This window comes from Lemur catta, chromosome 2 (genome assembly GCF_020740605.2).
Source record: "Lemur catta isolate mLemCat1 chromosome 2, mLemCat1.pri, whole genome shotgun sequence".
In the NCBI taxonomy this organism is placed as follows: Eukaryota; Metazoa; Chordata; class Mammalia; order Primates; family Lemuridae; genus Lemur; species Lemur catta.
In genome coordinates this window covers 18,992,255-19,019,581 of record NC_059129.1, presented here as the reverse complement: position 1 = coordinate 19,019,581, position 27,327 = coordinate 18,992,255, and the positions used below count along the sequence as shown (strand labels likewise).

At 52.8% G+C, this 27,327-nt stretch overlaps 1 protein-coding gene across 2 annotated transcripts in view; it reads left to right on the top strand.

Annotated features, from left to right (window-relative positions):
• The window catches only part of PRKAR1B (protein kinase cAMP-dependent type I regulatory subunit beta), a 125,638-nt gene that overhangs the window by 19,724 nt on the left and 78,587 nt on the right, over positions 1-27,327 (top strand). For both annotated transcript variants that reach the window (XM_045542912.1, XM_045542913.1), the window contains exons 3-4: positions 3,118-3,288; positions 6,003-6,094. In XM_045542912.1, coding sequence (XP_045398868.1) covers positions 3,118-3,288; positions 6,003-6,094 — 263 coding nt within the window. The remainder of the gene's footprint in view (positions 1-3,117; positions 3,289-6,002; positions 6,095-27,327) is intronic.

Genomic DNA, 27,327 nt, shown 5'->3' with positions numbered 1-27,327 from the left:
CACAGCCAGGATCTTGGGGCCATCAGAAGGCGTTGGTGGGGAGATGCCCGGGTTGGCCCCAAATCCCTCCTGATCTCCTGGTCTGCGGGGCAGGATTGCAGAGCCCTGGTGGCCGGCCCGAGCCTGGCGGGCGGGCTCTACCACTCTGCCTGCTGCTGCCCGGTGTGGGCGCCTGCAACATGGCTAAAGATGTGTGCGGAGACTTGCATTTAAAGGAGATGAGATTGCCAAGTGCTTTTCTTTCTCAGTCCCCCAAATTAGGTCACTTTTTAAGGAAAGGGAAAGCCATGTCCCAGCCCATTGCATCTGGGGAAAGCGCGTAGCAGAGTAGAATGCTGGGAGCCTTGGGCACGAGGGGGCTGCAGATACAGCATGGGGGGGTGATGCCGTGAAGGGAGGGTCCAGAGAACTGGAAGGAAACTGGGAGTGAGTGGGAGGGAAGATGAGAGAGGGGTCCCAGAGGTCAGGCTGGAGTGGCTCACGTGCCTGGACGTGTCTGCGGAGCTTTACACCTGCCCAGAGTCCAGGCTCGGGGTGAATGGCTGTGTCGGCTGGCGCCTCTCTGGCGGTGCTCATGCCCCGAGGGCAGGGCAGGGCTCGTGGTTTGGTGGCAAGCACTGGACAGACCTGCATGACCCTGAGCAGGAACTCGGCCTCTAACTCACAGGGTGTAGGGGCTCCAGCCTCATCAGCGGCCCTGCTGTGGTTTTCCTAACCTGAGGGACTTGAGATGACAGAAATTTATCTTCTCACAGTTCTGGATCCTGGAATCCAACATCCAGGTGTGGGCAGGGATGCACTCCCTCCGGAGGTTCCAGGGGAGGCTCCCTCCTGCCTCTTCCAGCTCCTGGTGGCTTTGGGCGTCCCTTGGCTTGTGGCCGCATCCCTCCAGTCTCTGCCTGTCTTCACGTGGCTTCTCCCCTGTGTCTGTGTCTCCTGTCTCTTATAAGGACATTTGTTGGATTTAGGGTCCTCCTATTTCCAGACCCTCTCATCTCAAATCCTTAATGTAATTATATCTGCAAAGACCCTTCTTCTGGGTAAGGTGCCATTCACAGGCTCTGGGGGTTAGGAAAAGGACTTATTTGGGATGGCACCTGGCTCAGGGTCACAGCCGCCTGAGGCTTAGTCCCCATGCTGAGAGCAGGGGCTGCAGCTGGGCTGGGCATGTAGCTCACTTGTCCGTTAAACATGGGGGTCACCTGGGGCAGGCCCTGGGGTGCAGCAGGGGACATGGGCAGCGATAGGAGTGACAAAGAAGTGGGCTCTGTGGTTTGTTGGAAGGCGCACAGCGCTGAGGAGAAAAACAGGATGGGGGAAGGGCTGAGGGTGCCTGGGCGGGTGTGTGAGTGTCCTGTATGTAGCTGCCATTGGAAGTTGCCCTAAACTGGGGACCTTAAAGCAGCAGGACTCATTCTCTCATGGTTCTGGAGGCCGGAAGTGTGAGGCCACAGCATTTTGCTTAAAATCCCAGTTTCCAAGAACCTATCAAAGTTAAGTGAGGACTTACTGTATTAGCTTTATTTTCCTTTTTTTTTTTTTTTAAAGATAAGAAATAAGCTTTTATGAGAAAAAGTAAAATGTCAACAACGGTGCCTAGAGTGTGACCTGCAGCTACTATTTGTAGAATGAATACATGAGTGAAGAAATATTAATTTGTTTGGGGGGGCGGTGGCTCTCTTGATTTTCTTTGTTCTGTAGATGCTCTGTGGGAAAATGTCCCCACTCCCATTTGAATTGCAGAATCCCCTCTGGGGCCTTTAAAAAAATATCTTCTTTGTATTTAGGAGAGCATGACCCCTAAGGAGAGCATGACCTAGAAGTCATTTACACTGTAGTGTGAATTAGGCTGGCTTCTGGTTCCCCCAGGATTCTGGGAGGCTTGAAACAAGAATGTCTTTGGCGGAGCAGGAGGGAGATGCTTTGGAAGATGGGGAAGCGGCCTGAAAGGCTAGGTCAGTGGGAATCAAAGCATTCGGGTTTTTGAGGCCCTGGGTCCTTTGGTGGAAAGAGAAGCGTGGGAGGAGGCGGAGGGGTGGGTGGAGACTAAGGGACATGCTGTCCCCGCCTGGTGTTTCTTTCTACCAGGGCAACTTCTGGGTAAAACCAAGTGTAACTGTTTGTTGCATGAATTGATTCAGGAGATGACAGGTGTCCAAGCAGCATTCTGTGGGGGTGGCTGCTCACGGGTAGGTGGTCAGAGACCTCGCCCTAAGCGTGTGGGGGCACGGGAGCATCCCCACCCCACTGGTCCCTCTCCCTCTAGCAACCCAGGAGTGGCGAGGTTGCTTCTGGGGGCACAGGAGAGTGGAGGGCTGGTGGGGCAGGACAGGGAGACTCACTTCTCATATACAGCCCTTGGTGCTTTTGGAATTTTGTACCTGCTGCTTGTATAAATGATTTTCAAAGAGCAATTAAATAATGAAAAAAAGAGAGAAGAAAGCAAGAGCTTTGTTTCCCTGTCTTGCACCCACCAGGTAGTTCCTGAATGTCCACCATGAGCCAGGCACTGGCTACAGGGTCAGCAGGGCTCCCCATGGGGTGCACGGGCTGGTAGGGCTCAGTGGCTCAATGGTGGCCCCAGACCCCGCAGGGTTGAGAACAGGCCCCTAGACCTGGAGGTGCAGCTCAGCATGTGAATGAACAGACGGCGGGTGGAGTGAGGGTTCTATGGCCAACAGGACTGTCCAGCTGGGGGGAGTGCACTTGGAGATGCCCTTGAAGAAGGGGCCAGAACCTGGCCTGGGGCAGGCCTGAGTGCCTGGAGCCCAGGGAGCTGCAGACGTGGAGTGGGAGGTGGGGCTGACCATGGGGTGCCTGAGGTTGGGGGGAAAGAGTCCAGTAGTGTCAGAGGAGAGCCATGGAAGGTGCTTGAGGGAGGGAGGGGCTCAGACAGGGTGATGATGGGTGTCAGCTGGCATTGGCAGGGACTCCTACCCCATAACCTCAATTTTAACAGGCCCGGAAACTTCTTGGAGCAGGGGGCGCTTGGGCCCCTTGCCTTGTCCACGAGAGTCCTGAAGACCTCATTTCCCAGCTGCTGTGCCGAGGGGTGGGGAAGATCTGCCCTGATGGCCACTTTCTTATTTTCCTTCCGTGTTTTCTCCTCCTGCACAGGAAGAACACAGACAGATTTTGGCCCTGCAGAAGTCAAGCTCGCAGTCCGACTCCCACGATGATGAGGTTTCACCCACGCCTCCGAACCCCGTGGTGAAGGCCCGCCGCCGGCGCGGGGGCGTGAGTGCTGAGGTGTACACAGAGGAGGACGCGGTCTCCTACGTCAGGAAGGTGAGGCCTGAGGCCACTGCCCGGCCCTCTGTGCGTGGCTGTCACCCACGAGGGACTAGACTCATCATTGTCTTTGCTACATGAACTGAGCATGTATTTGTGAGAGGAGCTTTGTGGGGGTCTCTGGTATCCCACAGTCACCTTAGGGTTCTAACAGGCTCAGGAGGTGGAAGGGACTCTCCAGGGGTGTGGGATGTCGGCCGGGAGCTGTGTGGCTCCGGTTCTCCTGCAACTCTCTGGCCTCTTCCCATGAAGGCATTTGTCCCAGGAGACCAGGGCCCCACCCTCATGACCTCATCTAACCCACAGGCCCTTCTGCGCGGCCCGTCTCTAAGTACCAGTACGTTGGTGGGTTCCACACGTGGGTTTTGGGGGAACGCAGTTCAGTCCATAGTACTGTCTTAGCCACTTTACCTGTGCAGTTCCGTGGGGTGAAGCACGTTCACACTGCTGTGCCGCTGTCACCACCATCTGTCCACGGGCTTCCCACCTGGCAGAACGGAAGCTGCACACCCATGAAGCGGGCTCTCTGTCCCCTGCCCTGGTATTTAGCACGTCTATAATCAGACTAGGGAAACCCGTTGGGGCACTTCGCCTCTGCAGTCTTCCTTCCAAACCCAGAGCCCCGGTCTGACCACTAGGAGAACCTCAGACAAACCCGGGGAGGGACAGCGTGCGGAGTTCCCGACCAGTGCTCCCCGCAGCAGCCAAGGCCCCCACCGCGAGGGACAGCTGAGGGGCTGTCAGACCAGCAGGGACGAGGGAGACGTGCTGACTGGTACCCGGGTGGGACCCTGGGGCAGAGAAAGGCCATTTGGGTCGAGCTAAGGAAATGTGAATGACGTGTAGGTTCCGCTACCAGCCACGTGGCATCCTGGGCCCCTCCGTGGTGACAAAAGCAGAGCAATGTAGGACATTCCCATGAGGGAGCCCGCGGGGTGATCCGGTACTGTCTTTGCAACTTCTCTGTAAATAGAAACAAAACGCGTATTTTATAAAAATCTGTTAGAACTAGAACAGACCCAGTGCTGTCCCTCAAAGGGACGTCTCCACAGAGGGCTCTCTGACCTAGAGTGCCACAGTCACTGCCCGCTGGACACAGGCTCCCTGGGCAACCTGAGCTCCACGGGGGTCACGCTGTGGCCCAAATACCCTCCCTCCATGTCTTCGTTTTCAGGGAGGAGTCCCGGCGGCTGCGATGCTCATAGTTTGAGGCACCAGTGTGTTTCATTCACTCAGTGATTCGACACGTTGGTCCAAAGGTCCCACGAGGCAGGTCCAGAACCGTTCGTGTTGAGAGAGGTTTGGGATGGTGTGTTGGGTCTTGCTCATGCTCCTGGTCACGGCGGCCCAAGCCCCTACCCAGGCCTGACCCCGTCTCTCCTCTCCCCACCCTGAATGGGTGAACATTGCCCCAGAGTGTTTAGTGCATATGTGGTTTTCAAATTTTTAAACTAACATTTTTTACCTTAAAAAAAAAAGCCAGCAAAATAAATCAATAACAGACAGTCATCCAAGGCACTGCACGTCTTCTGGGCTCTTCTAGGAGGCTCCGAAGCCCGGCAGAGCCAGTCGACACAGACCCCAAGTTCTAGATGGTACCTAAGTTCCCTCTCAGGCCACTCCAGGTTATTCACCTTTTATTTATTTAAAAAAAATTGTGGTGAATGGAATAATTTCAGCTTTAAAGAAGAAGGAAATCCTGTCATTTGTGACAGTGTGGATGAACCTGCAGGACACTGTGCTCAGTGAAACCCGCCAGGCACAGAAAGACGGATACCACGTGATCGCACTTAATGGTAGAATCTGAAAAGGTTGAACTCACAGAAAGGGAAACTGGAATGGTGTCTGCCAGGGTGGAGCCAGGGACAGGGAGGGACCGAGAGATGCCGGTCACAGGGCACAAGTGTCAGAGACAGGAAGACTAAGTTTTGAGACCTGTTGCGTGGCAGGGTCTATACAGTCAATAACGACGCACTGTGTGCTGTTATGCAGCTTATGGGGATGCAGACTGGCTATGCAGTATGGTCCCATGAGGTTATAATACAGCGTTTTAACTGTACCTCTGTATGCTTAGATTTGTGTAAATGCATAAATACTCAGCTAGTGTTACAGCTGCTCACAGCATGCAGCACAGTAACACGCTGCACCGGGGTGTAGCCTGGGAGCAGCGGGCTAGACCACACGGCCGGGGTGTGCAGCGGGCTATGCCATCTGGGTTCATGTAAGTCACTCTGTGATGTTTGCACAACAATGAAATCGCTTAGCAACACATTTCTCAGGACATAACCCTGTCTTTAAGCTATGCATGACTGTATTTCAAAATAACGAAGGTAGTAAATTTCAAATGCCTCACTATAAAATGATAGGTAAGGTGCACATATGTTAATTAGCTTGATTTAATCATGCCGCATCATGTACATGTAGCAAAACATCACATTGTACCCCATGGATGTATACAATTATGATTTGTCAATTAAAAATAATATTAATGTACAAATTGGGGTGAACACACACAACATAAACCTTCTAGTTGTGTTTTGACCATTCCCTGGTGACAGCACCAGGTTGAAGCTGGAGGCTGAATAGTCTGATTTCAAGCTATGTCACAGCGTCTTGGGGTCAGGCAGGTGCCTGGGAACGTGGGCTCGGTGCTGGCCCCACTTTGCACCCTCCGGGGTGCTTCCGGCCTGACCTCTCTGCCTTCCCTGCAGGTGATTCCCAAGGACTATAAGACCATGACTGCGCTGGCCAAAGCCATCTCCAAGAACGTCCTCTTCGCTCACCTCGACGACAACGAGAGAAGGTAGCTGCCCAGGCCGAGGGAGACTTTGCGGGTTCACTGAGTCATGGGCCATGAATCATGGGGGTGCCCACGGGAGAAGCGTGTCACAGCTTTGTGGAAACGTGGCTCACAGAGCAGGGGTGGCTTCCAGAAATACTGTGGTGTGTGCAACTGGTCCCGCTCCAGGGAGGGGTCCCCTGCCAAACCTTTTAAACAGACTCGTGGGTCTGACCACCGTGGGCTTGGTGTTCCAGCATCTTCCCACACGTGGGGACTTGCCCGCTCTCACTGAGTGTGGCAGACAGGGCTCAGATGCACAGTCCCCATTGCTCCTGCCTATCGTGGGGGCACGGAGCCCGCATCAAAGGGGGTGGGCGCTGTGGTCTGAAGAGTCTCAGCAAGTGGACGGACAGAGCCCAGGGTGATTCCAGGGAGAGGGCCTGGGGCTTGTGAAGGGCTCGAATGTCTTTTGTGGGAATGTTGGTCATATAAATAATTGGAAAAATTAGAAAATTTTGATAAGACAAAAATAAAAAATGTCCCCTGTCATCTGCCTCCTAGAAATAACCCTTGGGAATGTTTTGGGGCAGTCCGTAGGGATTGACTTTTGCACATGTTCTAACTCTGTATCGTCACAGAGTGGAGTCTCAGTCTACGTGCCGTTTTGTCACACTCAGGCTGTGCTGAGCGTCTGTCTTTGTCGGTGCGGATGTGTCGTGGTTTGTCCCGTTGGTTTCTGCAGAGTTGCTGTGATCTGGCTGCTTCTGTGCTAGAGCTGTGCGTTCTCTGTCCTAAACATTCACAGCCGTCCTTGCATGCTCACCTTTGAGAATGCGTCCATGTGTTTCTTAAAGATAAATTCCTTGGTGTGGATCAAAGGGTGTATAATATTTAAAAAATTCTCTCGCTTTAAAAAAATTTTTTTAGCAAATTATAACTCTCCATTAGATTAATTGAGCACTTTGAACCCAGTCCTACATAAAATCCAAAAACCTGCAAATATACAAAACAGAAGGAGAAAGTGTCTTTATCTGGCTGCACAGGCTACTGCAGGCAGGATCTGGGTGACGTGTCCCGGCGGGGCACATGGACGTGCTGTCGTGTGTCATGCTACGTCCCCAACAATGGGTCCCGGAAGTTCTTCTGTATGAGCAGAAATTTCACTGGTGTAGGGTGTTCCGTTGTGAGGATGAATCAGAGTTTGATAACCCCTCCGCCCGCCAGGGTCACGTAGGAGGTTTCTAATTTCTCACGTTACAATGTTTCCACAAATAGTAAAGCTCAGTTTGCAGAGGAGCAGTTCCCAGAAGTAGTGCTGGTGCTGGTGCCCGCGTCCGATACGTCTGCTAGGCTCTCACCCAGGAAGGCTGGTGGGGGCAGCCCAGAGGCATTATGTGCGGTGACCTTGGTTCCTGACCACTCATGTCTGCATAGAAAATCCCCACTTCACACAGAGCATGTGGCCAGTTCAGGCCAGACTCTCTGGGTCTGGGGTGCCCAGTGAACACGTGCTTCTCCCCTGGTGGAGCAGCTGCTGGAGTAGCTGGGCGTGGCTGGAGCAGCTATGAGCCTGGCTGTGCTCGAGCATCCCTGCTGGGTCTGTGGCTGCCAGGACCCCAGGCTGGTGTGGCCCATGAGATGCTCGCCCTGCAGAGGCACTTGGGTAGGACCGAGGCGCGTGGGGTTCTATCCGGGCCAGCCGGCAGCCCACACTCCCAGCTTCCCTCTCACACCCACACGCGCTGAAGAATCCGAGTGTGCTCCGTGTGCTGCGTGTGTGTGGCATTTCTCATCCTGGAGCCTGCTCTCCCTTTCAGCTGGGGCGACTTTCCCCATGCTCTGAAGACACTGGGTGTTATTATTTTATTTTACATTCAAGGAAAAATGGTGTCATTTCTCTGATTACTTGTAAGGCTCTTCATAAGTTTCTGAGCAAGGCAGTGGCCTGAAATATTCTGCTCAGGGAGAAGGATTTGGGCTCAGAATTAAAATATACTTTTCAGCCAGGTCCACCCCAAACGGGATGCCAGTGGTTAGCGTCCATCCTGGAAGGTATCCAGGCGCTAGCACAGGGTGGTAGGACCCCCAAAGATGCCCACAACCTAATCCTGGGGACCTGGACATGTCACCTTATATGCACAAAAGTACTTTACAGATGTGATTAGGGTGAGGATCTTGAAGTGGGTGGTGACCCTGAATTTCCCAGGAGGGCCCTAAATGCCACCACGTGTCTCTTTCTAAGGGGGAGGCAGAAGGAGGTTTGAACAGACAGAAGAGGAAGAGGCCGTGTGACCACAAAGGCAGAGACTAGAGTGATGAGGCCACTGGCCAAGGAACCTGGCAGCCACCAGAAGGCAGAAGAGATGGGCAGTGACCCCCTCCTAGAGCCTTCGGGGAGCACAGCCCTGCCCACACCCCACTTACACCTGCTAATGCTGTTTCTGGACTTCTGGGCTCCAGAACCATTGAGAGAATAAGCTGCTATTGTTTTAAGCCCTGATGCGCTCAGTCACAGCAGCCTGGGGATAGCAGGCATCCACCTGGTGTCCCTGTGGAGAGACAATGCTCAGTCACCAGGTGGAACCAGGTGACTGGAGAGGTGTGTCCAGTTTAACTTGAACTTAAACATCAATTTGCAATGTAATCAAGTGGGTGGTGCACTCACATGGTACCAGGGGGCCAGAGTGAAAGAGCTGTCTGCAGTCACCTCCGAACCCCTGCTCCTCTGGGCTGGGCCTCCCTGGGCACCTCCACAGACCCCTTCTGCAGACAGACCCTCCCTGCCTGCAGGCGGGGGCCACACCGCCCATTCTTAATGCAGTTTCAAGTCCTCAGGGAAGGGCAGTGACTGACTGGGCCTGGATCCAGGTGGGCCCAGCCAACTCACTCTTGTGCCAACTAGAAGGACAAAGCGCCATGGTGTGTGCCTGTATTTCAGCTGCGCCCAACATGCATGACTCCAGGTGTCGTGTCCTGGCCCATCATCTGTGCCAAGAGGCAGCCACAAACCAAGGCATCTTGGATATGGGGGAGTTCTGGGTGGGGCTGGTTGTGAACCCACGAGTCAGCTACTCTGCCTGGAGGACTGATTTCTGTGCTCTGGGCCTCAGTTTCCCATCTGCCCCAGCAGGAGGCTGGCCTGTTCTCAGCCCCTCCAGGAGGGCTGCAGACTTGGGACTCTGGTGCAGAGGACACATTATTATTTTTATTTATAGCAACAGTGATAATGATCCAAAGTTAACTTCTTCTTGCTCAAATAGTCCCATGTGCAAGAATAGTGTGGTGTGTTGAGCACAACTTTGAGCCTGAATTCAAATGCAACTCAACAGAGTTCAAGACAACAAGTGCTAATGGAGCATTGGCTGTGCCAGGTTCCTGCCCGCGTGTGGCCGGCTTTCTATGGGAGGAGCCAGCCAACCCCCAAGTGAACTCATAAATATTTAGAGAGTGTGCCCTGGAGGAAATCGAGAGAGACCTGTACATCATAAAATGGGATGACTTTGCTCACGGTGGGCAGAAAGGTGACATTTTTGGTGAGACCAATGATGGCAGCAGCAAGGCCCTTCCAGGCCAGAGCACGGCGGGGCAGAGGCCCTGTGCAGGAGAGGGTTTGGTGAGCTCCCGACAGCAAGGGCTTCATTCACTTCAGCAAGGACCGTGTGCACCGGCTATGTACGGGGGACTGGGGTTACAAGGAACAGAACTTTGCTTGGAGTGTGGCCAGAGAACTGGAAATCTCAGAATTATTCTGGGATTCAAACACCTGTCTTCAAATTTCCAAGGGTTCTGGTTCCTCTTTGTTTTTTTAATTCTTTAAATTTATTTTATTTTATTAAAAACTTTTTTTTTTTTTTCCATTTTTGGAGTATCTGAAGATCTGGTGACTCTTTGGATCTCTCTGTCTGGCTGGTCCCCCTTGAAGCGGCCATAGTGGGAGGCAAAGCTCAGGACCCGGTAGTGTGCCTAGGTTTTCCCGCCAGAGGCTCCTCACCCACAACCCCGCCCACCGGACGTCTGGCTCCATTCGGCTGTTTGACAGGGCTGGGGGTCGCTGAGAGCGGGGCATCAGGGCACCCCGGGTAGGGGGGGCAAGGATATGCTGCAGCCACGGCAGCTCTGGCGTCCAGTGGCTCGTGCCGAGCCCCTTGCAGCACATGTGGTGTGTAGCAGCTTGGAGGCCCAGGCCACTGGGCTCATGGGTGTGGCCATCTGAACACGGGGTCTCCACGTTCATGGAGGCTGGGGCCGGTCACTGCCTCAGCCCAGAAGTGTCGCGTGTCACACGAGCTTTGGCTGGGACTGGTCACCCAGCCTGGCCGGGTTGCAAGGACACTGGCAGGAGTTGTTTCCTGGGCACTGCAGGAAGAATGTGAAACGGGATTTTGTGAACTCCAGGCGCTATCTCGTTCCCAACATCTCTTGTCCCTCCCCAAGTGCAGCGTTTCCTACAAACCCCTGCAGAGTGACGCGCGGCCCTGCCTCGGCAGCCTCTCTCTGTTTCCATTGTGTCGGATACATATCACATACAACTCGCCATTTTAACCATTTTAAGTGTACAATTCAGTGGCATTTATTATATTCACAATGTTGTGCGACAATCACCACTATTTCCAAAATTTTTCATCACCCCAAACAGAAACCCTGCACCTATTAAGCAGTCACTCCCCATGTCCCCCAGGGAGCCCCTGAGAACCCCCAGCCTGCTTTCTGTGGCTGTGGGTTCACCTATTCTAGGCATTTCACGTAAGTGGAATCACACAGCGCATGACCTTTTGTGATGGGCCTCTTTCACCGAGCATGTTTCCGAGGCTCGTCTGTGTTGTAGCGTGTGCCGACGCTTTGCTCCCTTTTTAAGGCTGAGTAATATTCCACTTGCGGCTACACTCCGTTTGTGTACAACCGTCTGTCGATGCACACGTGGCCTGTTCCCACTTTGCAGTTGCTGTGCACGTGGGTGTACAAACGTCCTGTCTTCTGGGTCGGTACCTGTGAGTGTCATTGCTGGGTCACATATACCGCCACGTCTAACTTTTTCAGGAACCGTAGACTTGGCTTCCATTTAGCCCGACTGCACCTGCAGCTCTCTTCTGCACAGAGGCTGAGTCCTCCCAGGCCCCTCGGGGCAGCCGTGTCTCAGACGGGCTCCCTGAATCCCTCACAGCTCCCAGGCTCCAGGCAGTCTTGATAAAGCTCTTGCTTTAGGTTGACCGGGCCCCTGAGTGTGAGCGGATCCAGATGCTATCTCTGGGCCATCGCTGCTGTGCATCCAGGAAGAACCTGCGCTGGGTCCTGTGCCCTCCCGAGCACGGGAACCTCGGCTCCCTCTGCTCTGACCTCTTGGGACCCGAGAGTGAGGTGGACAGAAGTGAAGGAAGCAGATGGTTGGATGAAAAACTCCTCTGTATGAGGCTGGCTTGAAAAGGAAGCTTCCACACCGGGCATGTGTGTCTGTTCCAGGTCTTTTGTTTTGAGCGTAGGAAACTCACTTTCCATGTTGAAACCCTGTTGGGCTCCTGGTTCTGGCTACAGGCGCTAAAGAACCGGTTCCAGAGGGAGCAGGCAGGGGAGGGAGGCATTGTCTCTTGACCTTTCACATGATGTGTCCCTGTGCGGCATCCAGATACTTCGCTTTTTCCAGTTTACTAGAAGCTGGGCTTAACAGCTTTGTCTCGGCTCGGCTGTGGTTTGGCGAGTGCAGAAAAATTCCTTCCAAGTGTGCAGGGCGTCTGGCACACCCCTGGCTTTGCGGCTGCCTGCCGTTCCCTCTGCTTCCCCCCGTGGGTAGAAGAAAGTAGAATATTCCTTTGCAAATAAATCCACTTGTGGGATGGGCACACCTTTTTACCTAATGACCCCTCCTTCTATTAATAAATTCAGCTTAGAGACAAATAACCCATTGTCCCGGGCTAGTAGATTTTGCTCTTGTCTTCCTAGGTTGTGCTGGAGATACTTAAGCTTGGAAAAGGGTGAATATTATGTTTAAATCCGTTTATTTAAAAGAAGATAATGCCATATGGTTGTGGTCTGCTTTTTCCTCTAGGATGGTATTTCTAGTTGGCCTGTATCGAAGGTTTTCTCTGGGCCTTCGGGCAGTACCTTGTGAGGTGTGTAGCGCTAACCTCGATGCCTGTTTCCTCGCCTGCCCTGCCCAGGCCACAGGATGCATCAGAGCAGAGCCAGGGTTCTGACCAGAGTCCCTGGGGCTCTCCTGCCTCCGTCCTCTGCCCTGGCCCTGCCCTGCCTGAGTGGGGAAGGAACGTTGAGAGTGGGTGCCCCCTCGTCAGTGTGTGGGGGCCCTGGTGTCCTGGGCAAACTGCTGCTGCAGGGAGCTGGCCCTGGCCTGGTGAGTGTCAGGGTGAGCGAGGACCAGGAGAACCCTGAACACAGGGTCAGGCTGGAGACTCGCACGTGCCCGCACTCACTCACACAGTCTCACTCACTCGCACACCACCAGATTTAAGGTGCATTAAATCTTTTGGAGGGAAAGGGTTATGCTGTGTCATTTACAAGTTGTGTAATAACATTCTTGGGCCTCAGTTTCCTCAAGTGTCAAATGAGGGTAAAAAACCTACTTGGAGGGCTGTTGTGAGAATGTAATGTGGTGATGTCTGTGTGTCTCTTATTGTCACCACCACCATCGTCATCACTGCCACCATCATCATCATTATCATCACCATCATGACCACCACCAACACCACCACCATGATCATCACCATCACTGTCATTCCCATCATCATCACCATCACCATCATCATCACCACCATCATCACCATCATCTTCATCATCATCTTCATCATCACCACCATCACCACCATCATAGCATCATCATTGTCATCTTTCTGTGGCCCTTTGGCTGCGTGGCCGTGTGCTCCCCCAGGAGACTTTTCTGTGGATGGTGCTTTGCCCTGGGGGCGGCCCAGCCATCTAGTGAGGCCCCACTGCTCCTCAGTGCTCAGTCTGAGGAAGAGGCTGGTGTGGCCCCAAGACCACCCCGCAGTGTTACTCTGCTTCCCTCTGGGCCTGAGTTAGCAAACAGGCTTCTCTGGGCCTCCGGTACCCACAGTCGGCAGGAAGGTCCCTGGAGGCTGTCTTATCCCCCACCTCAGTGCACAGAGGGGAGCTCAGAGGCCCAGCAGGGTGAGTGTTGTGGCCCCTCACTCCAGCCCACGCAGCAAGTGTCCACACTGGGGCTGGATCAGGGTGTCCCTGTCCCCTGGGATGCTCCTGCATGGTCCCTCTGCAGAGGGCCCCGGGGTGGTGGTGGGTGCAGCCTCCTTGTGTGGTGTCAGCTGCCAGGGCAAAGCAGATTCCAGAGTCTTCCTGCTGGGCGTTCTCAGCAGGTGCCCCAGGAGCACCGAGACCTGGGCTGTGCTGGGCGATCAGCTGCCCCAGGGTGTGTCCCGGCCCCGGGGAGGTGGAAGCCCTCGGGTTCCATCGGCCCCTCCCAGCCTGCCCTGATTAGGGCGCCTGAAGGGGAGCATCGTGAGCTCCGGGAGCCGAGGAGCGCGGTAATTAGGAGGCTCCGTGTGTTTGTGGTGCGCGTTGGGCCCTCGGCTGGGGCCTCATTACCGGAGCCGCCAGACGGGCGGCAGGCGAGGGCACCTCACCCTGGGGCGGCCTTCCTGGCAGCGCCACCTCTCTCTGCAGCTCTAATTAACACACCGGCCTCTGGCCTGCGCACACACCGCTGGCCCGCGCAGCCGTCTCCTGTTATCTGTCGCTGTTTCTCTTCCTCCCACCCGCGTATCTTTGCAGTCTGTTTTTCCACAAATTGGCTCCGATCCTCAGGTGATGGAAAAAACATGCCCGTCTGCCGAATTCGCAGGCAGCTGAAGGGAACTGTCTCCCTGCTCCTCTGAGCCTCCCAGCACCCCCTCCGTTCTGGCTTGGGCTTTGGGACTTTCTGCTTCCCTTTCGGGCAACGTTAGAAAACAAAATTAGCATTTTGGAAAATGCAGGACCTCATTTGAAGAGATGCTTAATGGCTTGAACATGAGAAGCATTTGATTCCATTTTGCACAAAGCCAGGCTTGATCTGGGCAGAGGCGGCCTGAGGTTAGCACATCACCGGCCGCGTAAGCTCAGCAGGCTTCAGAAGCCCGAATTCAATGGGAAGCTGAAATCTGGGACTTTGAAGCTCACATCAAATGACATGTGCTGTGGCCGGTCCCTGGGCCACTGGCCCCCGTGTCTGGTCTCTTTAGAGCTTCCCAAGAGCCCCACAGGGCAGCTGAGCCGCAGAGCGGTTAAGCAAGCTGCCCACGGCCACCCAGCCGGGGGTGGGAGAAGCCGGGATTTGAACCTGCTGGGACGTGGCTGCTCTGGGCTGACCTGCCCACCACGAAAGCCTGTGCGACTCATTAACCTTCCAGGGAAGGGTGACAACCTGTTTTTTAAGAGAACAGTATTTTTCCATGTGCCCAGAATTTTCCAGCTAATAAAAACTCCTGTGGCCTGGGTCTGGGTGGGGCAGTTCCAGCTCTCTGCGGAGTCTGTCTGAGAGGGTCTCCAGGGCTGGCATTATCTGAGCACAAGGACTAACAACAGTGCAGCCTCCTACTGCGTCCCATTCCCAGGACGTGGGAGGGCAGAGCTTTGGGCTTCGGCTGGTGATCTGATGGCCTTTGTGGGTCTTGCCTGTGGCCTTGGTTGTTTGGTGACACAATGTTTTGAAACTGTTAGAATTGATGGTGTGCGGTCCCCTGTGTGCCGCAGCCCCCACCCCCCGCCAGTTCACCTTCTATGTCACTGACAAGCCCTGTAGACATGTGAGCTGAGATGCTGATGGTGTCCTACTTCCATCACTTGCTGTGTGCATGGACCCTGAGGCCCGGAGAAGGTTCCGGGAGGCCCAGCTGCCCTGCTGCTCAGGGGTAGGGAGTGAGGCCATTCTTCAGGAGGGACGGTGCCCTGGGGCAGAGGCTGAGCCCATCCAGACCCGAGGCTGTGGATGCTCCGCGAAGTGGCCTGTGGAGGCCCGCCCACTGCAGCCTGAGACTCGGAGATGCGGCCGGGAAGGTGACACACTAGCTTTCAGACTGCGGGCCCCTGGGGCCTGGTGTGGCCCCATTCTTGAGCCCCGGTCACTAAAAATAGCCTCGTTGCCTGGTGGTCAGTGTGAGGAGCTCACCAGCTGGCTGAGGGTGGGTGTGACCACTGAACTTGTCCCTGTCTCCATGTGGCCAAAGCTCCCCAGCATGGGGCGTCCTGCTCCCACAGTGAGGTCGGGTTGCTGAGGCTCGGCGACGGCAGGTGACTTGCCTATAGTTTCCTGGGGCCCAGACAGGTCCTCCTGAGACGTCCCACACTCCGCCTCACGGCCCCTCACAGACTGAGGAAGCCGCTGTGATTCGTGGTGCAGTTCTAGACGATGCTTCCCAAGCCACGAGGATGCGCGATGCTGTCAGCCCCGAGCCCCAGGTGAGGAATCGGACTCAGAGAGCTAAAGCCACCTGCCCCGGGGCAGCTTGGAGGCCAGGTATGAGCCCTGGTCTGACCCCAGGGTTGTGCCTGTGTGTGTGGCATCAGGACTCTGGCACCCTCTCCTGACTGTAGGGCCAGTATTTAAACCGTGAATTGTCCTACCTGGAATGTGGGTGGTCGCACGGCTGCATGGGACACTGCAGCTCCGAGGGGAAGTGCCTGTTGCTCCCTTGGTGGGTGCGGGCGGCAGAGCCAGGGAGCTCCCAGCCACCCCTTCGGGGGGGTAGAATTTTCAGGTGAGGAAGGGGGGCGCCTTTTGAGTGGAGGCAGCTCGTGGGCCACAGACAGAGGCTGGAACAGGTGCTGGGATGAGCCAAGGGTGGTCCATGGAGCGTGTGGAGGCTGGAGTGGGATGGTGGCCAGGGCTGGTGCAGCGGAAGCTACTGTTTTTGTGAATAAGGAAACGTACCAGGAAGAAACCAGAGCCACCTCCTGTCAACAGTTCCTGGAGTGTTCTTCCTGGGTGACGTCTCCGGGCAGCCTTGCTGCGTGGCCGCCATGGTTCAGAGGCCTGTGTGCTGGGCTCGCAGGGTCGAGGGCTTGGCTTCCACTGACCCAGCAGGTGCTTGATGCCAGTGTCTCACCTGGGCCCATCTGTCGGGGAAATTGTAGCTCAGAGTTGGGGCTGGCCTGCTGGCTGTGACCCGTGGTCACTTGGGGATCCATGCTCTCGGTTTTGTGCTTTGAACACGGGGCCACGTGGGGACTGTGCAGTGGGTCCCATGGAGCGTTATTTTGGTGGCTTTCTTCAGAGGGAAGGAGGTCGAGCTTCTGTTTGTATTTTTTGATCTTTTGTGTTTCTTTTTCTGCAGACTGCCTGGTTTATCCTTTTCTCATGTTTTCTTCAGTCAAGTTGTTGTCTTTTTTCTTACTGATTTGCATGAATTATTTCTAAACTAATGCAATCCGGCTGCTTACGTTTTCCCAGTGTGTCATTGGTCTTCTGACTTTGTCTATGAAATTTTTTGTCCTGTGGAAGTTTTAAATTTTTTTCTTTTTTCTTATTTTTTTCATTGTGGTAAAACGCACATAACATAAAAGTTACAATTTTCTCCATTGTTAAGTGCACAGTTCAAGGGCATTAAGCACATTCACATCTTTGTGCAGCCGTCACCACCATCCACCTCCAGAACTATCTCATCTTCCCAAACTGAAGGTCTGTCCCCATGAAACACTCACTCCCCACCTCCCCAGCCCCTGGTACCTGGTCCTGCTGTCTGTCTCTGTGGGTTCAAGCACTCTAGGTCCTTCACAGTGGTGGAATCACACAGGACTTATGTCCGGTTATTTCACTTGGGACAATGTGCTCAAGGTTCATCCATGTTGGAGCAGGTGTCAGAATTTCCTTCCCTTTAAAGGTGGAATAATATTCCCCTGCATGGATGGGCCACGTTGTGTTCATCCAGTCATCTGTCTGTAGGCAGGGTTCGTATGTACGTAGCTCAATTTGTCAGTCCTTTCCTCCGGCCTCTTGTGCTCTTCTCGGGGAGATCTCCCATGCTCCAAGACAACAAATAAACACACAAACAAACAAATAAACATCACTCCCTCATTGAGCAATTGATTTCATGATTAACTCCCTGATTCATCAGGAATTTTATTTTGGTTTAAGGATATAAATCCAGCTTAATTTTTTTCCCCAAACAGACAACCATGTCAATGCTATCAGTAAGTTAGTCTGAAATGCTTCCTTTGAAAAACTAAGTTCCCGTGTGTTTCGGGGTCTCTTTCAGGACTGTCCTGTGCAGTGAACAGTCTTCTATTTCTCCTTCAGTCTCAGGCTGTTTCAGAACATCAGAGGGTTTAGGAAGGGGGTGGCCAGGCCAGATCTCGTGGCCATTCTCTGGGTAAGGCTGCAGCGCCCGGCACCCAGGTGGCAGCTGTGGAGGATGCAGGCCCAGGGCTTGGTCACATGTCTGCCGTGAGCGCACAGTGTGTGTGTATGGGGAGCACAGGTTTGGGCCTGTTGACATAGGGGCCAGGGGACCCGGGGCCGTCGAGGAGGCAGTGGGCTCACAGACGGGCCCTGGTGAGCTACCATGGGTGGATGGGGGTGGGCTGGTATCCCAGAGGGAGACTGACGGGAAAAGACCCCAGGCCTGGGGGACTCGAGACACACAGCTGGGAGGAACCTCCCCGTCACTGCACAAGGAAGCCATCTGGGAAGGGGTCATTTCCCCCAAAGGCTCCAAGTCAGGGCCTCGGTGGTCTCAGCACAACACCCTGGTCAGGTAGTGTCTTTGCTGCTTTGCTTTCCAGACTTTGAATCCCATGAACGATTTTTTTTTTAATTTGGCAGATTAACACAGAATGGCCAATTTTCTATTTTGGCAAATAGGAACGCTAAAAATAGCTACCCTCTACTTTCACTATCATGTCACGAAGAGAGGACACCAGGGACTGAAAACATGGACAGAGCCTCGGCTCAGAGATGCTGCGACGTGAGCATCCAGCCGTCCTGAGCCCACCCCAGTGCTTGTTCCTCCATGTGCCCACATGCCAGCGAGCCCGTGGGGGCAGGAGCGATGCCTGTGTTGCCATGGTAACCCTGCTGGGGTGCTGGATGCCGTTGTGCCCAGCCTGGGAAAGGCCCAAATCCACACTGCAGGTCCCTCCATGCGGAGACTCCGTCCAGGGCTGTCCTGCACTGGCGGAGGCCAGCGTCTGAGGATCGTGTCATTCTGACAATCTTTGGGCAGATCTACAAAGACCCCAGCATAATTGTGGGGCATGTGGTACTACCAGGGAACTTAGTATTCGCCTAGTGTCACAAAAACCAGTCTGGTGATTCTTTCTTAGCTTAAAATGGCTGCAAGATGTACTTTTAAAAAATAATTTTATTGTGGACAATTTAAAAGTACATGAAAGAAGAGAGACTCATGTGTGAGCTGCTGTTCCCAGCCACGCCAGGCACCTTCCATGGGCCTCACCCTTCTTCCCGCCCCGTCCTCCCAGCTTCAGCTGTCAGATAGTTTCAGCTGTGAGTATTTCAGGATAGGATGCTCTTTTTAATCCAGTTTCTTATCTTCGTGATCACACCACTTTCAATACGCAAGTTTGGGGTAGCGCATTTGCCATTCATGAGCTCACGCGGAGCTGCTGCCCACGGTTCGGTGTTTCTGAAATGGGCGCTGCCTTTTGGGGTTGGGTTCCTCTCTACATCGGTCAGGAGCTGCTTTAGAGGCAGGCCCCTGTCCTAGCCTCTTGGCTGCAGGCTCGGGTGAGAATTACACACAGACGCATCCCTCATGAGGAGGTAGAGGCTGTGAGAAGAGATGAAAGACCCTCCCAAGCCCAGACAATAACTTACTTCTTGTATTCCAACCCCAGCGCTGCAGTCCAACCTTTCCTGCTTTACATCTTGTGAGGTGACAGCTGGCTCATGCTTGTCCTTCAAAAAAAGCAACAGTTGCTAAGACTCCGGGAAACAAAGATGTGCTTTGACTCCCAGGAACAGCTGTGCGAGGGACATACTGTGTCCATCCGTCAGCTGCTAAATCCAAATATTCAGACCGCCTGAAATGGTCTCCTTAACCCTTTGGTGCCTCTGGGTACTTCCTTCTCTCCCTGTCCACCCCTCATAACTTCATATTTTCTAATGATAAAATGTTTTCCTACTTCTTGACTGGAGACACAGAGTCCTCTGCTTTAATTGAGGCTAACTCTGAGTTATTGAAGGAGAGGAGATCAGCATGAGTCATTCATTTGTTCATTCTTGCATCCATCCATCCATCCATCCATCCATCCTTCCATTTATCCATTCATCCATCATCCATCTGTCCATCCATCCATTCATCCATCCATCTATCCATTCATCTATCCACCAATCCATCCATTCATTCATCCATCTGTCCATCCATCCATCCATCCATCCATTTATCCATCCATTCATCCATCCATCCATCCACCCATCCATCCATCCATCCATCCATCCATTTATCCATCCATTCATCCATCCATCCATCCATTCATCTATTCATTCATCCATCTGTCTGTTCATCCATCTATCCATCCATCCACTCATCTATTCATTTATTCATCCATCCATCCATTCATTCACACATTCAGTAAACACTGGTTGTGAGTTTGCTATGTGCTGGGTTCAGGCAAACAGACCCACAGATGTCATAGTGAGTTGGAGGGAAGAAAATGATTCCTGTTGGTTGCTTCCTCAGTGCAAATGTGAAGGTGGATCCTTGTCTTTCAAAGGCACAAAAACAGATTTTTCTGACTCAGTGAGAAACCCAAGCACTCACGCTGGGGCAGGCCTTGCACCCCAATGAGCAGCCTCATGTGCTCTCTCCTGTAACTCCCAAATGAATGCTTGAGGGAGGGTTGACATTCCCTCCATTGTCCCCATTGCTGGGGAGCCCCACCCGGGGCACCTCTCGTCTGCTCAGAGATCTGTATCTCAACCCTGTGTGTGGCAATTGGAGATGCACTGCTGGGGGGAAGCTGTGCTCATGTTCTCATTTAACAAGCAGTTTGTGAGCATCTCCTTCAGGCCAGACCCTGCTCCAGGGGCTAGAGACAGCCCCCTGGCCTTCTGGAGCTTCATTCTAGCTTCATTCTACGCAGAGTAAATGCAATAGATTGTTAAAGTGCATAGTGGAGAAGGTGGTAGGAGGTGCCAGGGAGAAACAGGCAGTGCAGGGCATGGGGTTGCACCTTAGAGAGGGGCCTGAGTCCTTGTTGAGAAGGGAGGATTTGGGGGAACCCAGGGAAGAGGCATGAACCAGCCAGGCATCTGTGGAAGGAGCGGTTTGGGCAGCAGGAGTGCAGACCAAAGGCCCTGTGGTCAGGAGCATGCCTGGCTGTCCAAGAACCAGCAGTAGGCCACTGAAGCTGGAGCCAAGCGAGGGATAGGCCAGTGATGGGCAGAAGGGACAGAGAGGAACAGGCAGGGTCACATTGGCCTCTGGATCCCTGCAAGGACTTTGGCATTTCCTGTGTGATGGGAAGAGTTTGAGCAGAGGACCAGCATGTCAGGACTTATGTGCTTTATTTAGCAGGGTCAGTCTGGCTCTCTGCTAAGGATAGAGGGTAAGGGGACAGAGGCAGAAGGGAAAACCCAGGGGAAAGGTTATTTTGCTAATGTACGTGGGACATGGTCATGCCTTGGGCCAGGGCAGTATCACTGAAGGTGGTAAGTGGTTAGCTGGTTTTACATGTATTGGGGAAGGGGCTGTGTCCAGCCTGAGATGGTCCAGCCATTAGGTTTCCCTCCATTGCTGGGCTCCTCTCTTCGTTATGCAATTCCTTGGAGGCAACAGCAATGATGATGACAATGTTGTGATGTTGGTGATATTGTGATGGTGATGATGGTGGTGATGATGGTGGTGACGATGGTGATGATTATGATGGCAATGATGAAGGTGATGGTGATTGTGATGGTGATGATGAGAAGCATGATGGTGATGGTGATGGTGATAATGATGGTGGTGGTGAAGACAAATGTGTGATGATGATGGTGATGATGAAGGTGATGGTGGTGATGATGGTGATGATGAAGGTGATGATGGTGATTGTGATGATGATAATGATGGTGCTGATGATTATGGTGGTGATCATAAAGTTGATGATGGTGATGAGGATGATGATGGTGAAGACAAAAGTGTGATGATTATGGTTATGAAGGTGGTGGTGATGGTGATAATGATGGTGGCGGTGATGACAAATGTGTGATGATGGTGATGGTGCTGGTGATGATGGTGCTGATGGTGATGATTATGATGGTGATCATAAAGTTGATGCTGGTGATTGTGATGGTGATGAGGATGATGATGGTGAAGACAGGTGTGATGATGATGGTTATGAAGGTGGTGGTGATAGTGATGTTGGTGATGATGTTGACAGTGATGATGACAGTCATGGTGATGATGGTGTTGATGGAGATGCACACTAATCACAACACCATTGTAGGCATGTGTAGCCCATCTGACCTTTCAGTGAGCTTTCCTGGAAGTCCCGTGATGGGTCTTTTGGTTAACTGTTCACCACTGCCACTCCTCCCAACAGTGTAGCCCCATGTGGTTTGGGAGGGATTGAGTCTACCGTGAGCTCTAGAGGTGGAGCTTTCACCTGGTGTGGATTAGCCCATCCATCCATCACTGTGACTAGCCCGGAGAACCCAAGTCCAGGCCCGTCAACTCCCAGCAGTTTCTGAGGCCCTGCCCAACAGCCATGCAGCCTGGCTTAGCAAAGGTCCCATGAGACCCAGAGAGAAGTTTCTGGAAGGCTTCTAGGAAAGGGGCCTTGCTCTTTGGGGAGAACTGCACTTCTGGAACCAGCCCTCACTTTCCCTCTGGACAGACCGGGTCTTGGCTTCTGTCTGCGCTCTCAGAACTGCAGTTGAGGCTGGCCTTTTGCCCCCTTTGTCAAGGGGAGGCCACTTTTGTCCACCTGGGTGGATTGTCCCCAAGGTGTAAAAGCCTCCAGGCCACCAAATAATGGGACGACCAGAAGCTTCTTGTAAATAAGGCACTGCGTGTAAATCAATATAATATAAAACTTGCTCAGGGGTGTATTTCCAAAACAACTTTACTTTTTGATTTACTAATTATTTATCAAAAATGTTAGTGTCTTAACATTTAGTCAACTGTGTGCTAATACTAAAAAACTCAATCTCAAAGAAAAATTTTAATACTTAGAATCTTGGGCTCACAGGGAAAAATTCCAAAAATTGAATATATCTTATACAAAGAGGCATGGTAGGGAGATCAATAAGGTAATTTTAAGCATGCTCCCTTTTATATTAGGGTAAATTCTGTGGCAAAATGAAGTAGAAATACCCGTTCAAGGAGAAAAGGAACAATGTAAAAATTCCAGCTGTTAAGAGTTCTTTTCCCTTCCATAATATCTTGTTTTAAATAGCTGGTGAATGTGTGATGGGTTTATATTTCATTGGCTATATTTAAAAGAGTGATACAGCAGTTAAAACGTCAACTTTTGCAAGAGGCCAGAAAGCACTCCCCTTTGCAACTCTGTAAACTTACAATGAAACATTTTAGGTGCTAACTTAAAAGCTGCTGAAGAGGTACATGGTTTCAGAAAAGCTTTAGGTAGCACGTGGGTGGGATCCCTGGTCCGCAGTTACAGGTCATGGATACAAAGCCCGGGATTAAGGACCAATGCAGTGGGAGCCACTGGGGGTCTTGGGGTCCTGGGTGGTGCAGGCAGAGGGTGGATGGGAGGTCAGGAGGCTGCGGGACCTGGGAGAGGTCAGGCGAGTCGTCCTGGCCAGAGGGGGTGCGGGCTGGAGATGGGACAGGGGACAGAAAAGGTGATGGTCCCTGGCCAGGCCATTGGGCTTTGCTGAGGAACTAGCCCTGGGGTGGGGGGATGGAGGGCCAAGAAGCCTGACCCCAGGCTTGGGGTCAGTGGTGTCCTCTAGCATGGCGGGGGTGGGGGGTGTGGGACAGGGGGCAGGTGGGATTTGGCTACACTTGTATGAACGGCTTGCTGGACATCTGGAGGGCCCGTCAGACAGCCAGCTGTGTGTCCCTGGGTGGCCATGTCACTTGTAGCTCTGTTTTCTTCCCCTCATCCAGCAGCCCCCTGGTTCTGCATCTTTTACCCTTGGGGAAGCCTGGCCTGGGCCCCAGGGGACACAGAGTTGGCAGACCACCTGCCCCCCCCCCCCGCATGCCTGCTGCACCTTTGCTGGGCCCAGTCCTAGTCCCTTCGTCCCTCTGCTCAGCTAATGGGCTCTTTGGATTTGAACCTCTTCCCGCTATGATTGGGTGGATGGCCAATTGAAGCATTTAAATCTTGGTTTTAGTTTAGTTTGTTTAACACGGCTTATGCTTAATTACCTGTGCTGTAACAACCTCATGGTATGAAGCTAAGCATCTCTCTAAGCAATTTCCTCGTAACGCAATTTTACGTGGCTCATCGTGATTCAGGGGGTCGGGACTGGGAAGAAGGAGGCCATTTCCAAGTGATGCTTTCACAAAAAACAAGGTTTAATTGTGTGGAAATAATGATGATTCTGCACACAGCTCCATTAGGGAAAGTGTTTTGCTCTTCTGTCAGTAAGTTCATGGCTGCCATTAGCCAGGGCCCAAGAAGGAGGAAAAATGCTTTCTGTGTCTTCTGGCCCCACCATCGGCCACTTGGTGCTTGGAACCGCAGAAGCAGAAAGTTCATGAATTTGCATTTCCCCACCATCGTCCAGAGGCACTGAAGTTGTTCTCTTAGAAAAAAGAGTCTGCGGCTGAGGTGGGGGGATGTCTAAGGTGCTAGGAGCCAGGTTCTCAGGCCACCTGCCTTGTTGTGAACTTGGCCTTGCGTCGGCCTCCGCCCTTTCCCAAGGGTTCACCTGTGGACAGGTCACTCCCCGCAGTCTCAGGCTCATCTGTCTTGTGGGACCGTAATGGTGGCATCACTGGGTTCTGCTGTGGGGTGTGGATGAGATGATGTTTGTGAAAGTTTGCAGAGCCCTGTGGTTCGCTGTGGACTCACCTGGGAGTGTTATTGACTCCAAACACCGTGAAGGTGTCTTCCGGCCTTTTGGGTCATGGAGGTGAATTCTGTCCTGCCTGTCATTAGACATCCGTCAGTTCCCTCATGTGTCTAGTGAGCACCGTGCCACCCTGGATGGCTGGCATGATTGTGGGGAAGCCACACGCCTCCTCCGCTGTTCCTTTAGCTGAATGGGGAGTCACCACACTGCGTTTATTAAGATGAACTGGAGAATTCTGATAGTAGAGTAGATCAGATTGGTATTTCTTCCAGGAAAGCTGTGTGAGTTCTTAAGAGCACGCATGGGCTTCGGTCTGGCTTCGAGACGCCCTGATCTCCTCCGTGCCCTAACTCCGGGCCGGCGTCTGCAGCTCTTTGCTCCTTTCTGTGGGGGAGGGGAGAGAGCCCGAGGTTGGGCCCTCACACTGTCCCCGCTGTTCCTGCTGCCTCCCGGTGACCTTGGGAAGGAGCTGCCCTCTCTGGCCTCGTGAGGGGCGTGGAGGGAGGATGTGGGTAGAGGAGGCGTCCTGCCAGATTTCTCATCTGTGTTTCTAAATTAGGGATCCACAGTGAATCACAGGGCCTTTCACTGTCATTTGTCCAAACTACACCTTATTTATAGAGGCTGGAATGAAGGCTCACTGCGGAGAAGACGCTTGTCCTTGGTCACCTCTGTGGGTCACCTCCCCACAGGACTGCAGGGCGTGACTCCTGGCAGGCTCAGGGCTCAGCCCTGCTACATCTGGGGACCTGCCAGCCAACGCACCTGCCCGTTCCAGCCTCTTCGGGACTGGCTTCAGGGGAGCAGTGGGCAGTGTGGGGGCCAGGGCCCAGCCTGGTGCCAGCCCTCGGGAGAGCAGGGCTTGGGCCCTTTGCTGGGTTACTGAGCTGCTCCCAGGCCCTGGTGGGTTGAAAATCTACCCGCTGTGGGCCTGGGGGCAGACCCCCAACTCCTGAGGCTGAGTAGAGCTCCAGTGAAGGTCACCCTGGTGGCCGGGGCTGGCCCCTTGTTAGTGCTGGGAGCCTCCCTGGCATCAGCAAGTGGTGCTGGGCACCAGAGTCACATTCCTGGTGGGCTTTCCCCGTGCCGCGACATAAGAGCATGCAGACAGAGAGGGCTCCCGGGGAGACCCTGTTGGTGTGGGGGGGTGGTCTGTGCATTCAGGAAGAACTCAACCCCATTTCCAATGTGTGTGCCTCAGTTTCCAGCACTGCACAGCGTGGGGAGGGGCACAGGAGCCAGGAAGTGGGTGATTCCCGTAGAATTTTAGGAGTGCCGTGGACATTTCAAGGATTCCTTGGACGATGGAGTTGTTCTGCTGTCTGAGGGTTCACTGTCAGCCCAGGTTCACATGCCTGCGTGGGGGTCCACTGTGCTGCCCACTAAACAAAGAGCCAGGGCCTCCACGTGAGTTTAACTCGTGTGTCGTCTGTCTGCAAGGTGAAGACCCAGGCCCAGCACGGTGTGCTGTGTAGCAGCTGCCCCAGCCTTGGTGGCATAAGGCAGCTGCCATTTAGCCGTGCTCGCGGGTTTGTGGGTGGGAGCTCAGGTAGGGCGTGCTGGGGATGGCTTGTCTCTGTCCACGGTGCTGGGACCTTGGCTGGAAAAACACGCATGGTTGGGTGACTTGTGGAGGTTGGAATGGTCTGCAGGTGTCTGGGGCCCGGGCTGAGTCCCGCGTGGAGTGTCTGCACCAGGCTTGGGCTTCCTCACAGCATGGCGGCCTCAGCAGAGTCAGACTCCAAGAGCCAGAGTTCCAGCAAAACATGGGGGGACTGCTCTTGTCACTGAGCTGCACTGAGACTGTGTCTCCACTGTTCCCTCCCCTTGGGGGACAGGGGCCAGATCTCATCCTGTCAGGACCCCTGTGCCCCGCCGTACAAGCACTCAGTAAAGTGTGTCCTGGGAGATGGAAGGTGTGAATAAATCTTACAGTGTTTTTGGTCCAAAATTGTAAACGTAAATTGTTGTGCTGTGCAGTTTGAAGGTGGCGTAAAAGAATGACTGAATATAGTATCAGGAAGTTTAAAATAAAAGACTTGTTTTCTTCTTTCTCTTTTGAGTCCGATTATTTTCTTGCTAATTATAATAACATTTACACTAACAGCCAGAGTACTTCACCGAGTACCAGCCGTGTGCCAGGGCCTGTCCTGGGAGCTTCATACACATTATTTCACGTAACCCACTCAATATCCCAGCAAAGTGTAGGGTTCTCATTATATACCTTTTACAGAAGGGAAACTGAGGCTCAGCTTCCTGCTTGAGTAACTACTCAAGATAGATGTGCAGGCCTGGGATCTGAAACTGCGACAGTCCCATTGTCCCCTCCCTATCCCTGTTAAGGTCAACCGAGTCTGTGCTGCCTGACAAGCCCGTGGCTTTTAGGAACCAGGGTGTGCACTGGAGTCTTGTGGTAGGAGACAGAATCTGTTTGTTTCTCGAACAGCTTTATTGAGGTATAATTCATATGTCATAACATTCACCCTCTGTAAATATACAATTCAATGGCTTTTAGTGAATTTACAGAATTATGCCACCATCACCACGATCCACTTTTAGGACATTTCCATCACCCCAAAACATTCCCTGTGCCTGTTTGCAGCTAATCCTCCCTTCTACCCTGGTCCACTACCAATCCGTTCGCCTTTTCTGGACATTTGAAATAAATGGAATCATACAGTATGTGGCCTTTTGTGTCTGGCTTTTTCACTTAGCATCGTGTTTTTGAGTTTTGTTCATATTTTAGCATGTTTATGTACTTCATTCCTTTTTATTGACAAATAATATTCCATTGTATGGACTTACTGTATTCTATGTATCCATTCGCCCCTCAGGAACATTGGGTTGTTGTCAGTTTGGAGCTATTATGAATAACAGTGCTGCGAACATTCTTGTACATGTCTCTGTGTGAACGTACGTTTTCATTTCTCTTGGGTAGATTCCCAGGAGTGGAATTGCTGGGTCATTCGTTAACTTTGTATTTAGCTTTTTAAGAAACTATCTATTTTCCAAAGTGGCTGCACTATTTACCACTCCCACCTGCAGTGTGTGTGGGTTCCCCTCTCCACAGCCTGGCTGGCGTTTGGTGACATCTGTCTTTCAATGGCCGTCATCCTGGTGGGTGTGAAGGGGTGTCTCATTACGGTTTGGATTCATATTTCCCTGGTGCCTAATGAGGTTGTGCACCTTTTCATGTGTTTCGTAGACATTTCTACATTTCTTTGGTAAAATGTCTGTTCAAATCATTTGCCCATTTTAAAATTAGGTTTTCAGTCTTGTTATTACTGAGTAGTTGTGAGTGTTCTTT